Below are 16,809 nucleotides of genomic sequence, written 5' to 3'. Positions count from 1 at the left end.
TAGAACCAAAAAGATCTCAATATGTGAACATGCTACTTGAAAGCAGAAAAACACTTAAACTGGATTCTGTATTATACAATGACGCAATCCACTGAAGATCATTGCTTCCAAACACAGCAAAGAAATGCTGTGAGAAATGGATATATTACATTGTGTTTTTATAACTAAGTCTTCAAAACCCATGTGTATTTTACAGTTAACACCATTTTAATTTGAAATAGCCACATTTCAAGTTTTTAATAGTTTAAATTCTAGTGGTCAACATGATGATAGCAACTATCGTATTTTTCGGGTATATTTTTATTGATTTTTATAAAGAGAGGAATGGGGGGGCGAAAGAGAGGGAGAGAAAAACATTGATCTTAGAAACACCCATTGGTTGCTTACTGTATGCACCCAATCAGGGACCAAACCCACAACCTAGGTATCTGCCCTAACTGGGAATAGAACCTGGAATCTTTTGGAATATGAGAAGAAGCTTCAACCAACTGAACCATCCAGTCAGAGAGCTAGCAACTACCTTATTATACAATGCAGATCTATTTCATTTATCTCCACATTTAGTGGTAACTGCTTTTACTCATTTTTTAAACATATTAAGTACTCTGGGACATGCACTATAGTACTTATATATATAGCAATAGGTTAACTAACTAAAATCTGGACCCTCATTCTTAATTTCCCCAATACATTAGAGCATGTTTAACCCCAGTGTTTAGAGCTTTGGAAACAACCACAAGTTCTGATATATAGGCATTTTAAAAAATAATTCACTTGAAAATTACTAACTTCACACTGATTATAATATTGCATAATTTTACCTTTAAAGGAACATTATAGAAAATGTTAGACATAGAAGTAGAGAAAATAGCAAAAAAAAAAAAAAATACTATAGCCATGTATCCAAGTATCTAACCGCCTTTTACAAATTTTTTATTTATAGATTTCAGAGAGAGATAAGGGAGTGGGAGGGAGAGAGAGAAACATTGATTTGTTGTTGCACTTATTTATGCATTCCTTGGTTGCTTCTTGTATGTGCCCTAACTAGGGAACGAATCTGCAACTTTGGCATATTGGGACAATACTCTAACAATCTGAGCTACCCAACCAGGGCTTACCACCATTTTGACAAACTTGTTATCCATCTTTTTTCTCATGAGTATTTTAAAGAAAATCACAGACATCATACCATCTTGCCTATATCCACTTCAGACATTTTTACATAAACATTTTATAATCACAATAATAACAAAATTTCTTAACGTTATTTACATTTGATTCATACACCTCTGAAGACTTGGTATCTATGAGTTTCACTTCCCCGTTTTCAGTGCCATTTTATTGGTCGAGAAACCAGGTAAATCTCTCTTGAAGAGTTATCCATATTTTATACTTAATTGCTTTTAAAATTTGTTCTATTCCCTGAATTTTCTCTGAATTGGGAGTTAGATCTTAATGATTAATTAGATTCAGGTTCAATATTTTTTAGCAAGATGTCTTATTTTACCCCATTAAGAGGAACAATATATTTTTCCTTATTTTTTTTTCTTTTTTATCCATTTTAGCTCTGGCTTTTTTTTTAAATTAAATCTTTATTGTTCAGATTATTACATTTGTTCCTCTTCCCCCCGCCCATAACTCCCCTCCTCCCAGTTCCCGCCCCACCCTCCGCCTTCACTCCCCACCCACTGTCCTCATCCATAGGTGAACGATTTTTGTCCAGTCTCTTCCCGCATCTCCCACACCCCTTCCCCCCCCAAGAATAGTCAGTCCATTCCCTTTCTATGTCCCTGATTCTATTATAATCACCAGTTCATTCTGTTCATCAGATTATTTATTCACTTGATTCTTAGATTCACTTGTTGATAGATGCATGTTTGTTGTTCATAATTTGTATCTTTACCTTTTTCTTCCTCTTCCTCTTCTTAAAGGATACCTTTCAGCATTTCATATAATCCTGGTTTGGTGGTGATGAACTCCTTTAGCTTTTCCTTATCTGTGAAGCTCTTTATCTGACCTTCAGTTCTGAATGATAGCTTTGCTGGATAAAGTAATCTTGGTTGTAGGTTCTTGGTATTCATCACTTTGAATATTTCTTGCCACTCCCTTCTGGCCTGCAAAGTTTCTGTTGAGAAATCAGCTGACAGTCGTATGGGTATTCCCTTGTAGGTAACTGAGTTTCTTTCTCTTGCTGCTTTTAAGATTCTCTCTTTGTCTTTTGCTCTTGGCATTTTAATGATGATGTGTCTTGGTGTGGTCCTCTTTGGATACCTTTTGTTTGGGGTTCTCTGCGCTTCTTGGACCTGTAAGTCTATTTCTTTCACCAGGTGGGGGAAGTTTTCTGTCATTATTTCTTCAAATAGGTTTTCAATATCTTGGTCTCTCTCATCTTCTGGCACCCCTATAATTCTGATGTTGGTACGCTTGAAGCTGTCCCAGAGGCTCCTTACACTATCTTCGTATTTTCGGAATCTTTTTTCATTTTGCTTTTCCAGTTGGGTGTTTTTTGCTTCTTCGCATTTCAAATCTTTGACTTGATTCTTGCGCTCCTCTGGTCTGCTGTTGGGAGTCTGTATAGTATTCTTTATTTCAGTCGGTGTATGCTTAATTTCTAGTTGGTTCTTTATCACAACATCGAGGGTCTCATTAGATTTCTCGAGGATCTCATTAAGTTTATCGGCAGCTTTAGACAGTTCTTGAGAGACCTTAAAAGTGTGGTTCTGAACTCTATATCTTCCATTGACAATTTTGTCCTGTTTCTTTGTCTCCGCATTTTGTTATGCTTTCTTGGTGCACCCCCTAGTGGTCTTTGTGTGCAGTCTTGTAGTTAAGCCTTGATTGTTGTAGCTAATACTAGGGGGATTTGACCTCCAGGCCAAGTGGCTGTGAGAATCAGCTGTGTCTGCAGTGAGAAAACTTCTGTCCTCTAGGGAGGTGCTAATCTGGCGTTTGCCTGAGGCTATCCGGCAAATGCCTCTGTGCAGAGCTTGGGCGGGGCGGGTGGGTCGCACTGGATCAAACAGGGCGGCCGGAGCAAGCAGTTATGGCTGCTCTCAGTTCCATCCCTAGGGGCTCTGCCTCTCTGAGTCCCAGCAACCGCTGCAAACCTCGGAGAGAAAGCTGCACTCGCTCCAACCGAAGCCAGACAGTCCCACTTCTCCCGTTTGAGTCTGGGTCTCTAAAGACTCACCCGGATCTGGAGCTCAGAGTCTGCGACTCCCTCTTGATTGAAAACGCCAACCACGCCCTCAGCCACCAGCCAGCTCTGCATGCACTCCGCACCTCAGTATTTGACTTCAGCACTGCTCCTCCTCTGAGTGTCGGTATGCGTTTCTCTTTCCTCCTAGTTGTAGGACTTCCACTCAGCCAGCGTTCCTGTGGTTCTGGGTGATGTCCGTTCCGTCTTTTAGTTTCACTTTTGAAGTGGTTGTTCAAGGCAGCAAACTCCGGTGTTAACCTATGCCGCCATCTTGGTTCTCTCTTTTGTCTTATTTTTGATGAGGTTAAAATTGATCAGTGAGTTCACATGTTGTCAAGCTGACCTAGTCACAATCAAGTTCCTATCAATCTTTCATCTAATGTTTTTAACCTCTACTAAGAATCCTGCCTAGTCCCATTAACTTCATGTGTTGCAAAATACTCTACTAAAAAACATTACTTTATCAATTTCTTTTCCACATTCACTCCTTTAAGAGAATTTCATTCTAGAATCAATTTCCTCAAGTTTAACATGATTTAAATGGTGATGAATGTCTTCTTCATGTTCATGAACACATCCTTCCTTTAAAATAAAACCTCTTAAGTTAGTTGTGAGCATGAAGTAAAAGAGATCTCTACATTTAAAAACGTTTCCAATGCTCCTTAACACAAAATTCACAATGGAAAGCTTTCTTACAACTATTTAGTTACATTATGAATTCGCTGATGGTAAGTAAGGTGTGAGTGTTGTCTAAATGCCTTCTTACATTCCTTACAATTGTATGGTTTCTCTCCAGAATGAATTCTCTGATGTTGAATAAGTGATGAATGAAGTCTAAAGGCCTTTCCACATTCCTTACAATCGTAGGGTTTCTCACCGGTATGAATACTCTGATGTTGAGTAAGTTGTGAGAGCAGTCTAAATGTCTTCTCACATCCCTTACATTTATAAGGTTTCTCACCAAAATGAATACTCTGATGTTGAGTAAGTTGAGAGAACAGTCTAAATGCTTTCCCACATTCCTTACAATCATAGGGCTTCTCTCCAATATGAATACCCTGATGTGAAATAAGTTCTGAATAACGACGAAAGAACTTCTGACATTCTTTACATTCATAAGGTTTCTCACCAGTATGAATTCTCTGATGGAGAGTTAGATGATAGCCACGACTAAATGTCTTCCCACAGTCCTTACAATCATAGGGTTTCTCACCAGTATGAATTCTCTGATGGAGAGTAAGTTGTTGCCTCACTCTGAAGGCTTTCCCACAATCCTTACATTCATAGGGTTTTTCACCTGTATGAAGTTTGTGATGTATTCTAAGGCCTGTACTACACAGAAAAGCCTGACCACATTCCTTACATTCATAGCACTTCTCAGCAATATTAAGTCTTTGATGGCGAGTAAGGTGTGCATACTGTCTAAAGGTCTTCCCACATTCCTTACATTCATAGGGTTTCTCACCAGTATGAATTCTTTGATGAAGATTAAGTTGTCCTCGCACTCTAAAGGACTTCCCACATTCCTTACATTCATAGGGCTTCTCACCAATATGAATTCTCTGATGTACTCGAAGATCTGCACTACATGTAAAGATCTTTCCACACTTTTTACATTCAAGAAGTTTGTCAGGAGTATGAATTCTCTGATGTCGACTAAGGTGGGCACACTGTCTAAATGCTTTACCACAATCTTTACATTTATAGGGTTTCTCACCAGTATGAATTCTCTCATGGAAAGTAAGTTGTTGGCATACTCTAAACGCCTTTCCACATTCCCCACATTCATAGGTTTTCTCTCTATTATGAATTCTCTGATATAAAGGAAGAGATTTGAGTTTTCTGTAAGTGGGCCTTTTTTCAGAGGTGTTTTTTTTCACTTGCCTGAAATATCCCATTTGAGGACCTTTTTGTCTCTCAAACTTTTTATATTCACATTTTTTTCTGAAAAGGCAGTCTTCCAGGCTACAACTTCTAATGTTTTCCATTATCTCCCACTGAGATAAATTCATTTCATAAATGTCCTTTTGAGATAACTTTTTGGATTCCAAATCTGAAAAAAAAAAAGAATATAAATGCATGCTATTTCCTTATTCTAAAAAAAAAAAATAATAAATAAGCTAAGAAAAACTTTAAAATAGGGAAAAGATGAAAAGAAGAAATAGAAAAGAAAGCTGTTGAAGTAAATGGGCTAGAAAACTCTAAAATAATTATGTAATTTGAAGAAAGGGGGAATAAAAATGAATGGTAAGATCAGAATATTTGGATGCAAATCAAAGTTTGAGAATGTCTACTTGAAATTTTTAATTATTACTTGTTCAAACTGGATTGGAAACATTTTCATGATCTTTGTATATATATATATATATATATATATATATATATATATACACATATATATATATATATATATATGTATTTTAAAATTATAAACATCTTACCATGAATAACATGGCCTGTTTACCATAAGATATTTCAAAACACTGACTGTCCCCTTCCTCCCTAAGTCCTGTGTCATGATCTCTCCATTTCCTAGAGATACTTGCTGACCATTAAAATTCCCCCAAATGCTGATGTAGGTTCTCCACATGGTTGGATTTTTTTTATGCTAAATCAGAAAAATTATCCCTGCTGACTTCATCTAATTTATAACCATTTTTCCCATCTCAGATATTTGTTACATGCTTAACACTTTTTCAATTTAGTTGTTACATATTAATGAGTTTTCCTAGTTTTTATTCTTTTTATTTTTTTTCCCTTAAACCTTCCTAAGGGCAGAAACAGTCTTTTGATTATCATTGACTAACAAATCCAAAGGACATAGTAATTGTCTAGTCCAGTGGTTCCCAACATTCCCTGTACATTAAAATCACCTGGGAATCTTTGTAAAATCCTGATTTCTGGGCCTCATCCTTTGGAAATTCTGTTTATTTGTTACTAATGTTGTGACCCCACCCCATAACAAAGAAACAGAATTTCTGGAGGATGAGGCCCAGAAATGAGGATTTTAAAAAGATTCCCAGGTGATTCTAATGTGCAGCCAAGGTTGAGAACCACTGGTCTAGTCAATCCCCATTATTAGCTAAAAGTATTGCCATGTTGCCTTGCCTTCAATCTTGTAGTTTACTACACTGATTAAATATTCTTTTTCATTGTTTCCTATAGTGATGGGAAACAAAAGCACCTCTAAGCTATCTCAGTCAAATATATAAATGGAAAATGGTGATTTCTTTATATGTGATTATCCTTCCAACTACCTCTCTACTTTCACTTTCAGATATCTCCACTGCAGATCATTTTCTATTTTGCATAGTCATGAATAAACTTTCTCCTGCTTTCACAACCAAGGTAATGAGAGGTTCTACTTATCTTCATTTGAATTTCTATAACTATGCAAAACTGTTACACATTTTCTCAAAATTTTTGCAATAAGAGTTGAATACTTTTAAAAAAAGGTATTTTTAAAAATGCATAATACAGAAACATTATTTTTAATTTGCCCAAACTGGAAAGAAGTGTTCATCAACAGAAGAATTGCCAAGTAAATTATGTCATATTGATACAACAAAATACTGTCTAGCAATGAAAATAATCTACAAGTGCAGATAACATAATTCAGTTTCACAAACATAACAGTGAGTAAACACAGCCAGACATAAAAAACATACATACTGTATGACTGCATTTTCATAAAGCCAGGAAATAGTAAAACTAATCTATGGAGTTGTTATAAATCAGGATAGTGGTTAACTTTGGTGGGAAGGAATGATTAGGAGTTAGGACAGTGGTTCTCAACCTTCCTAATGCCGCGTCATATTGCATGCTTCAATTTCACTAATTTCCTTTATTGGCGACTCTTCATTTTCTTTCCTCTAGGGATTGTTTTGTTGTCTCCCCATTCTGACTATCACCAGAATGTTCAAATGTCAAGTTGCAGTGGCCTGGGCCATGCGCAGTGGGAGTTTTGTGCCCCCCAAGTGTCACTGAAGAGCTCTGACACCAAGACATGTGGCTGCTGTGGGTTGGTGGGAGCCACGCTCACCCCGGGTCAGAGTCTCAGACGCTTAGTGTGGCCTCGTGTGCGCACCTAGAATCAGGGACCCTGCCGGCACCACATTGAAACAGAGAACCTGCTGGGGTGTGCCAAAAATCAAAGTCTCCTAGTGCGTCAGGAGTCAGAGGCTCCCTGTGTCCGTGCCGAGAATCGAGTATCAGAGTCTATGTTGCTTGGTGCTATCTTGCACCAAGAATCAGGGTTCCTCTGTGCTCATGCGCCAAGAATTGGAGTCTCTAGCTCTTAGTGTGATTGTACTGAGAATCAGGGATCCCAGGTGCATGCAATAAGAAAGAGAGTCTAGTCCAGCCGTGGGCAAACTACAGCCCGCGGGCCGGATCCGGCCTGTTTGAAATGAATAAAACTAAAAAAAAAAAAGACCATACGCTTTTATGTAATGATGTTTACTTTGAATTTATATTAGTTCACACAAACACTCCAACCATGCTTTTGTTCCAGCCCTCCGGTCCAGTTTAAGAACCCATTGTGGCCCTCGAGTCAAAAAGTTTGCCCACCCCTGGTCTAGTCCCTGGTGCTCATTGCTGCCTCTTGCGTGGAGATTCAGGGTCCCCAATCTGCTTGGGAGATCAGGTTTCACAGTCGCACTGTGTTGGCAGGAGGCCCACTCCTGCTCTGTGGAAAACAGCCTTCTCTGTGTGCTTGCCCTGAATCAAAGTCAGGGGGCACTGCCGCTCAGTGTGGGTGTGGGGTCTGGTCACGTGGGTGTGCACTGTAGGAAGCAAACTCCCCGTGTCCAAGCACCCAGGTTCAAATTCAGTGCTGCCCCCGTGTGGGTACGGGTTCTGGTAGTGGGAAACAACCTCCCCAATATTGCACGTTCAGGTTCAAATTCAGCGCAATATCTCTGTTTGGGTGCCGGGTCTGGTCATGGGAAGCAAACTCACCGGGTTTGTGCCCCAGGCTCAAATTCAGCGCTGTCTCCCCACGTGGGCGTGAAAGGACAAAGCAGAAACAGACTCTCTCCCGCTCCTCCATCTTTTCTTGTACGGCTGGGCCCTCAGCCCAAACCCCCTCCCTTTTCTGAGAGTGGCCACAGGAATGCCAGTAATGTCCTAACACCCCCAACCACCACTAGAGTGAACCAATGAAGCTCCAGGAACACAGCCAAGGTCCTAATAAGGCTATACCACAGGATACTCCCTATGCGTCACTGATGACCAATCAGGAAATGGTGGGGGATGGCTCAAACTTTAGAATGTGTTGGTCACTTCCTACTTTTGTACTGTAAGACCCTGCTAAAAAAAACCCTGACCTAAATGACCAATCTCTGTAACCTACGTCACTTACCTAAGCCCACCCAAATGACTAGCCCTATATAACCTTTGTTCTCCTGGGGGTCGCTCTCGCTCATCTCGCCACTGTGTCGGATAGAGGCTGGGAGCCAAACCCGGGTTTGAATAAAGACTCTTTGCTTTTGCATCGGAAAAGGCTCCCTGGTGGTTGGTTATATGGGACCCCGAACTCTGGGCATAACATTTGGGGGCTCGGCCGGGATCCCCAAAACCCACGAGGGACCCCGATCCGGGGAGTCTGACTGACCGCGGTAAGTGTCTGTGTGTCGTCCTGTTCTGTGCGAGCTCGCTTCTGAAATCTGTGGTTTCCGAAACGGTCTAGGTGGACGCACTGGAGGACCTTGGGCGGGAGGAGTCGGGGGATTCCCTGATCCTCTGTCTGGAGGGGTGTGAAAACCCCTCACGAGGGGAGTGGGTTCCCCTCAAACCTCTGGGATGAGGCGGGTCGCTCCCGCTGGTTGGCACACGGCCATCGTCCAGTTTTCAGTTTTTCTTCCGCGGGGTCAGAAGGTTGTTCTTGGGTGTCTTTGTTTGTTCGTTTTATGTGTTCTTTTGTCTAATTTTGTGGACTCACTGGACGGACGTTATGGGACAGACTCAAACTACTCCTTTAAGCATTATGGTTGATCATTTTAAAGAGGTTAAAGGAAGGGCTAACAACCTCAGTGTAGAAGTGAAGAAGGGTCGATGGCAGGCTTTCTGTTCCAGCGAGTAGCTGGCTCTCAATGCCGGATGGCCACTGGAGGGGACTTTCGACCTGCCCACCATTTGCCAGGTCAGAGAGATCATTTCTCGGCCAAAGGGGGGTCATCCCGATCAGCTCCCTTACATTATTACTTGGCAGGACCTCGTGGAGGACCCTCCCTCCTGGCTCAAGCCTTTCCTGGCTCCACACCCTCTGGAGCCGGAACCCATTCTTGCCTTTCAGGAAGTGGAGAAGAAGGAGGAGGAGAAGAAAGCCACCCTGCCGTCAGCTCCAGCTCCCCTCTACCCAGTTTTGCAGGGGGGAACCGGAGAAGAGTTAATTTTTCCTCCCCCATATCAGCTCCCCAGGATGCCGGAGAGATTCAGTCCTGCCCCGCCGCGGGAAGCTGATGCAGTCCTGGGAGCAGCTGGGGGCAGAGTTCTGGGAGTGTCCGGGGGCGGAGTTCCAGGAGCGGCCGCAGCTCCGGTAGGAGGACCGCCTCTCACCCAGCAGAGAGCTCAGCGGGAGCTGTCTGTCACAGCACCCGACTCCACAATCATGACCCTGCCCTTACGGGCTGCTGGACCCCTGGATGCGGACGGCAATCAACCCCATCACCACTAGTGACCTCTACAACTGGAAGGCACAGAACCTTAAGTTCTCCGAGAAGCCGGGGGGACTTATTGACTTGTTAGATTCTATTCTTTTCACCCATCAGCCCACATGGGACGACTGTCAGCAGCTTTTACAAGTCTTGTTCACCACGGAGGAGAGAGAGAGAATCCTCAACGAGGCCTGGAAGGTGGTTCCCGGCCTAGACGGGAACCCAACCACCAACCAGGCCCAGATAGATGTCTCTTTCCCCTTAACTAGGCCTGACTGGGACTTCAACACGGCAGAAGGTGAGAGTCTACTGCCAGACTCTAATGGGGGGGTCTCTGCATGGCTGCTAGGAAGCCTACCAATTTGACCAAGGTAGGGAATGTACAGCAGGAAAGGGATGAGTCTCCAGCTGCCTTTCTAGAACAGATCATGGAGGCATACCACACCTATACCCCCATGGATCCAGAAGCTCCTGAGAATAAGGCAGCTGTAATCCTGAGTTTTAGAAACCAGTCAGCCACAGACATTAGAAAGAAACTGCAGAGAATAGACAGATTAGAAAAGAGTTTTTGGGACTTGCTGGAAGTGGCCGAGAAAGTGTATAACTGGGAGTCTCCTGAGGATAGGCAAGCCCGTGCCATGGTAGCTGCCAGTGACAAGCAGACCCGAAACCTGGCCAAGATTCTGCTAGCCACCACCATGGAGTCCCCTGAGGAGCGGACCCACCGCCTTTGCCAGCTTGCCGATGACCAAGAAGGAGGTAAGGGGGTCGCCCGGGGCGGGAAAAAAAAGCTGCAACAGAACCAGTGTGCTTACTACAAAGAGATAAGACACTGGGTCCGAGAATGCCCAAAGAAGGCCGGTAAAAAGGGAAACAAGATGGACCGGGTGGAGGTCTTGGAGCTGGAAGGACTGAGTGATTAGGGGAGTCGGGGTTCAGACCCCCTCCCCAAGCCCAGAGTAACTCTTAGAGTGGAGGGGACCCCTGTTGACTTCCTTGTCGACACTGGAGCATAACATTTGGTCTTACGCACACCTCAAGGGAAACTAGCCAACAAAAAGTCCTGGGTTCAAGGGGCAACCGGCATAAGCCAGTATTCATGAACTACCCGAAGAACAGTAGATCTAGGAACTGGCAGGGTATCCCATTCCTTTATGGTAATACCGGAATGCCCCTACCCCTATTAGGACGGGACTTGCTAACCAAGATTGGAGCCCAAATAACTTTCAGACAAGGAGGGCCCCAGGTCACCGATGGTAAAGGCCACCCCATCCAGGTTCTGACTGAGACTGGAGGATGAATATTGCCTCCACCAGGGGGAACCCCCAGTAGAGAACAATATGGACAGATGGCTACAAGAATTCCCCACAGCTTGGGCAGAGACCGGGGGAGTAGGACTGGCCACTCACAGGGCCCCAACCCTGGTAGAGCTAAAACCAGGAGAAGGCCCGATAAGAGTCAAACAGTACCCTATGTCCCAGGAGGCCTGGAAGGGATCCAGCCTCACATCCGGAGACTGCGAAGCCTAGGGGTACTGGTTCCATGCCAATCTGCCTGGAACACCCCCCTCCTGCCAGTCAGAAAGCCCCACATGAATGACTATCGACCAGTCCAGGACCTCCGAGAAGTAAATAAAAGAGTCATGGATATACACCCAACCGTTCCTAACCCGTACAGTCTCCTAAGCTCTTTGGCAACCTCTAGAGTGTGGAACACTGTATTGGACTTGAAGGATGCCTTTTTCAGCCTGCCGCTAGCGCCTCAAAGCCAGCCCCTGTTTGCCTTCGAATGGCACGACCCAGAGGAAGGCTACAGTGGGCAATTAACCTGGACGCGATTGCCCCAAGGGTTCAAGAACTCACCTACCATCTTCGATGAGGCACTACATGAAGACCTCGGTGAGTACAGAAGAGAGCACCCCAGTCTCACCCTCCTTCAGTACGTAGATGACATCCTAATTGCTGCCGATACCGTGAAGACTGTGAGCAGGGGACCAAAGACCTGTTGGCCACCCTAGGGACCTTAGGGTACCGGGCCTCTGCGAAGAAAGTTCAGATATGCCGAGAGAGGGTGAGTTACCTGGGATACATACTGGAGGGTGAACAGTGGCAGTTGTCAGATGCTAGGAAAGAGACAGTCCTGAAAATCTCTACTCCCACCTCCTGGAGGGAAGTAAGGGAATTCCTTGGATCAGCTGGCTATTGCCGCCTCTGGATACCAAGTTTTGCTGAGATAACCAGGCCCCTATATGAAGCTACCAAGGAGGGGAAGGCCTTTGAATGGACTGAGACAGAGGAAATTGCCTTTAATCAGATAAAGGAAGCCCTTCTGGCTGCTCCAGCCCTGGGCCTGCGGGACATTACGAAACCCTTTCCCCTCTTTGTAGACAAGCGCAAAGGAATAGCAAAAAGGGTTTTAACTCAGGTTTTAGGCCTCTGGAGCCGCCCAGTAGCATATTTGTCTAAAAAGCTGGATCCTGTAGCCACCGGCTGGCCGCCGTGCCTAAGAATCATTGCGGCAACCGCGCTCTTAGTCAAGGATGCCGACAAATTGACCCTGGGACAGGAAATCTGGATTACGACCCTGCATGCCATTGAGGGGGTCCTAAAGCAGCCTCCTGACAGATGGATGAGCAATGCACGCATGACCCACTATCAAAGCTTGCTGCTCAACCCTCCTAGAGTACGGTTCCATCCCAGCGCGGCCCTCAACCCCGCTACCCTGCTGCCTGACCCCGACCTAGATGCCCCACTACATGACTGTGCAGGGATCCTGGAGCAGGTGCATGGACTTCCGAAGGACTTGACCCATCGGCCCCTCCCTGACGCAGAGGCCATCTGGTTCACGGATGGAAGCAGCTTCGTGCGGAATGGGTGCAGGTATGCGGGTGCAGCAGTGGTCACCAACATGGACGCTGTGTGGGCAGAGGCACTGCCCCCTGGGAAGTCAGTCCAGCGAGCAGAATTCATAGCTCTCACCAAGGCACTGACACTGGGGGCTGGGAAACGGCTTAACGTTTACACAGACAGCCGTTATGCATTTGCTACAGCTCATGTCCACGGGGCAATTTACCAGGAAAGAGGGCTATTAACAGCAGAGGGACGGACAATAAAGAACAAATGGGAAATTCTCGACCTGCTTGCGGCCTTATGGCTTCCCACAAAGCTAGCCATTATCCACTGCCAAGGGCACAAGAAGGCAGATGACCCAGTGGCAAGAGGTAACCAAAAGGCTGATCAGGCAGCCAAGGCAGCGGCCTTCACCTCGGTCCCCACCATGGATTTACAACTACCAGACCCTGGGGACCCAGTTCTACCAGACCAGCCCGGGTACTCTCAGGAAGAGCTGCAGTGGATCAGGAAGCTTCCCCTCGCCCAGGAGGTGAAGGGATGGTGGTACACCTCAGACAAGGAACTCATACTACCGGACTGGCTTGGGGTCACAGTGTTAGAACGCATGCACTGGTCCACCCACTTGGGAGCCCGGAAATTAAAAGACTTAGTCCAGCATGCTAGAATCAAGATTCACCAACAGGACTCCAAAATAAATCGAATTGTGACCTCCTGCAAGACCTGCCAACTCACAAACGCGAGAGCCAGGTTAGGCGAACAAGGAACCAGGCTCAGAGGCACCAAACCGGGATCACAATGGGAGGTCGACTTCACTGAAGTCAAACCAGGGAAGTATGGTTATAAATATCTTTTAGTGTTCATAGACACCTTCTCTGGCTGGGTAGAGGCGTACCCAACCAAGCATGAAACAGCCCACACTGTGGCCAAGAAGCTACTGGAGGACATCTTACCCAGGTATGGTTTTCCTGCTATGATAGGATCCGACAACGGACCAGCTTTTATTTCACAGGTAATACAGGCAATAGCCAAGGTCATAGGGGCAGATTGGAAATTACATTGTGCTTATAGGCCCCAGAGTTCAGGGCAGGTAGAGAGAATGAATAGAACTCTAAAAGAGACTCTTACCAAATTAACCATGGAGACTGGCGGGGACTGGGTGGCTCTCCTTCCATATGTCCGTTACCAGGTGAGGAACTCTCCTTACACCCTGGGTCTCACCCCTTACGAGATCATGTTTGGTAGCGCCCCCCCCCCCCCCCCATTATCCCTAACCTCAAAGCTGAACTTCTTGCCGAGTTTGAAAATCAGGAGATATCTTTTCTCTTAAGAGGTCTGCAGAGGGCACACGAGGACATTTGGCCGTGCCTCCGCGCTGTCTATGAGGCTGGCCCAACCCCGACGCCTCATCAGTACAAGCTGGGAGACTGGGTGTACGTCAAGAGGCACCGCAGGCAGACCCTTGAGCCACATTGGAAGGGTCCCTACGTCGTCGTGCTGACTACACCCACCGCTCTCAAGGTAGACAGCATCGCGACCTGGATTCATCACACCCACACTCTCCCAGCCGACCCCTCTGCGATCCAGAAGGACATCGTTGTGCAATGGAGCATCGACCAAGACCAACGCAACCTGCTAAAGCTCAAGCTACTGCGCGCTCGACCTGCCTGATGCTGGTAACCTTGCTCGCGATCACTCCTGCCACTGGGAGCCCACACACTCCCTATAATGTTACCTGGCAAATTATAGACACTAACTCAGGGGTAGTTCTTAATCAGACTTCTTGGATCCACCCCAAAAATACCTGCTTCCCTGAGCTGCGAGTAGACCTCCAAACTCTCTTCCCAATGAACAACGGACTCTGGGGGACCCAGATCTGCCTGTCTGCTGCAATACGCCAAGGGGATGATGACTCAAAACCATTAAGAACTCTCTATTTTTATGTCTGCCCCAGGCATTCGCGAGCTCGGAATTGGGAAAATGACCCCTGTGGAGGCACTGGAGACTATTTCTGTGCTTCCTGGTCGTGCGTGTCAACCGGGCACATTTGGTGGGAGGTCCCAAAGAAGGGTGACCTAATCACCGTCGGATGGCCGCCTTCTCCACCTTGCCCCCCGCATGGCCGTAGCCACTGCACCCCCTTGAGCATCTCCTTCACAAAAGAGGGAAGAGCGGCTACTGGATGGGACACTGGAAAGACTTGGGGATCCCGAATTTATACTTGCAGGGGGAACTTGCATTCTGCAGACCCTGGAATGTTGTTTACCCTCCGAGTCCAAAACAGCCCCCTTCACTATAATTCCCCTGTGGGAGTGGGGCCCAACAAGGTACTGGTTCCTCAGCCTCGGCCTACTACACCCCGAGTGTCCACAACCGGAGGAACCTGGGCCCCGGCATCACAGCCCTTTACCCCACCTGTGCCTACCACGGGGAACCTGGCCCCGGGTCATGCCTCACCGTCTGAAGCAGACCCTCTTTTAAGCATGGTCATAGGAGCCTATTATGTTTTAAACGCCTCCAGGCCCGACCTAACCAAATCTTGCTGGCTCTGTCTAGATGTCGAACCACCGTATTATGAGGGTGTCGCGGTTAAGGGCAATTATACAACAGCCATGACTGTCAGCTCCTGCAGGTGGCAGCAAGCTGCTGCAAGACTAACCCTTCAGGCAGTAATGGGGCAGGGGGCTTGCATAGGCAACGTACCCTCTGAGCGGTTGCATCTCTGCAACTAAACTCTAGCTACCCCTGACGAGGCAGCATATCTTTTGCCTCCTGAGAATGCATGGTGGGCCTGTTCCAGTGGCCTCGCTCCTTATGTCCACTCCCTGGTCCTTAATTCCCAGAAGGAGGGCTTTTGCATACTCGTGCAGTTAATTCCCAAGTTGATGTACCACTCAGAGAAAGAAGTACTTGATAAATTCGATCCCCGAAGTAGAAGGGAGCCTGTCACTGCCCTAACTATGGCAGCCCTCTTGGGATTAGGACTAGCGGGAGCAGGGACTGGAATATCCTCGCTTGTCATATAAGACAAGAACTATGGAGCCCTAAGAGCAGCCATTGACTTAGACATAGAAAGAATTGAAAAATCTATTACCCATTTACAGGAATCTCTCACTTCCTTGTCTGAAGTAGTGCTCCAGAACAGGACTAGACTTGCTATTCATGCAACAGGGGGGCTTATGTGCAGTTTTGGGAGAGGAATGTTGCTTTTATGTTGACCATTCAGGTGTGGTTAAAGAGTCTATGGCCCTCATAAGGGAAGGATTGCAGAAGCGAAAGCTAGAGAGAGAGCGGTCTCAGTCTTGCTATGAATCCCTGTTTAGTTGGTCCCCATGGTTAACCATTCTTATTTCCACCCTCGTCGGACCCCTTGTAATCCTCCTGATGTTGCTAACTTTTGGCCCTTGTATCATCAACAAACTAATCCAATTTGTCAAGGAACGCATAGGGGTGGTTCAGTTAATGGTCTTACAAGCCCAATACCGGCCTCTAGCAATGGAAGACAAGATGGAAATGCAGTCCGTCTCGTGATTGAGCCGTGAGTTCCAAGACAAGGGGGGACTGAAAGGACAAAGCAGAAACAGACTCTCTCCCGCTCCTCCATCTTTTCTTGTACGGCTGGGCCCTCAGCCCAAACCCCCTCCCTTTTCTGAGTGACCACAGGAATGCCAGTAATGTCCTAATTCCCCCAACCACCTCTTGAGTGGACCAATGAAGCTCCAGGAACACAGCCAAGGTCCTAATAAGGCTATACCACAGGATACTCCCTATGCGTCACTGATGACCAATCAGGAAATGGTGGGGGATGGCTCAAACTTTAGAATGTGTTGGTCACTTCCTAACTTTTGTACTGTAAGACCCTGCTAAAAAAAAAACCCCTGACCTAAATGACCAATCTCTGTAACCTACGTCACTTACCTAAGCCCACCCAAATGACTAGCCCTATATAACCTTTGTTCTCCTGGGGCTCGCTCTCGCTCATCTCGCCACTGCGTCACATAGAGGCTGGGAGCCAAACCCGGGTTTGAATAAAGACTCTTTGCTTTTGCATCGGAAAAGGCTCCCTGGTGGTTGGTTATTGGGGACCCCGAACTCTGGGCATAAC

At 46.0% G+C, this 16,809-nt stretch overlaps 1 protein-coding gene across 3 annotated transcripts in view; it reads right to left on the bottom strand.

The window, feature by feature from the left end:
• Positions 1 to 3,402: 3,402 nt before the first annotated feature.
• Positions 3,403 to 16,809, bottom strand: part of LOC118674051 (zinc finger protein 30 homolog) — a 43,369-nt gene continuing 29,962 nt past the window's right edge. For all 3 annotated transcript variants that reach the window (XM_036345233.1, XM_036345232.1, XM_036345235.1), the window contains one exon: positions 3,403 to 5,252. In XM_036345233.1, the coding sequence (XP_036201126.1) occupies positions 3,898 to 5,252 (1,355 nt within the window). In that variant the 3' untranslated portion in view covers positions 3,403 to 3,897. The remainder of the gene's footprint in view (positions 5,253 to 16,809) is intronic.

The sequence above is a fragment of the Myotis myotis genome, unplaced genomic scaffold, assembly GCF_014108235.1.
Source record: "Myotis myotis isolate mMyoMyo1 unplaced genomic scaffold, mMyoMyo1.p scaffold_m19_p_19, whole genome shotgun sequence".
Lineage (NCBI taxonomy): Eukaryota > Metazoa > Chordata > Mammalia > Chiroptera > Vespertilionidae > Myotis > Myotis myotis.
This window is presented reverse-complemented; position numbering and strand designations above follow the sequence as displayed.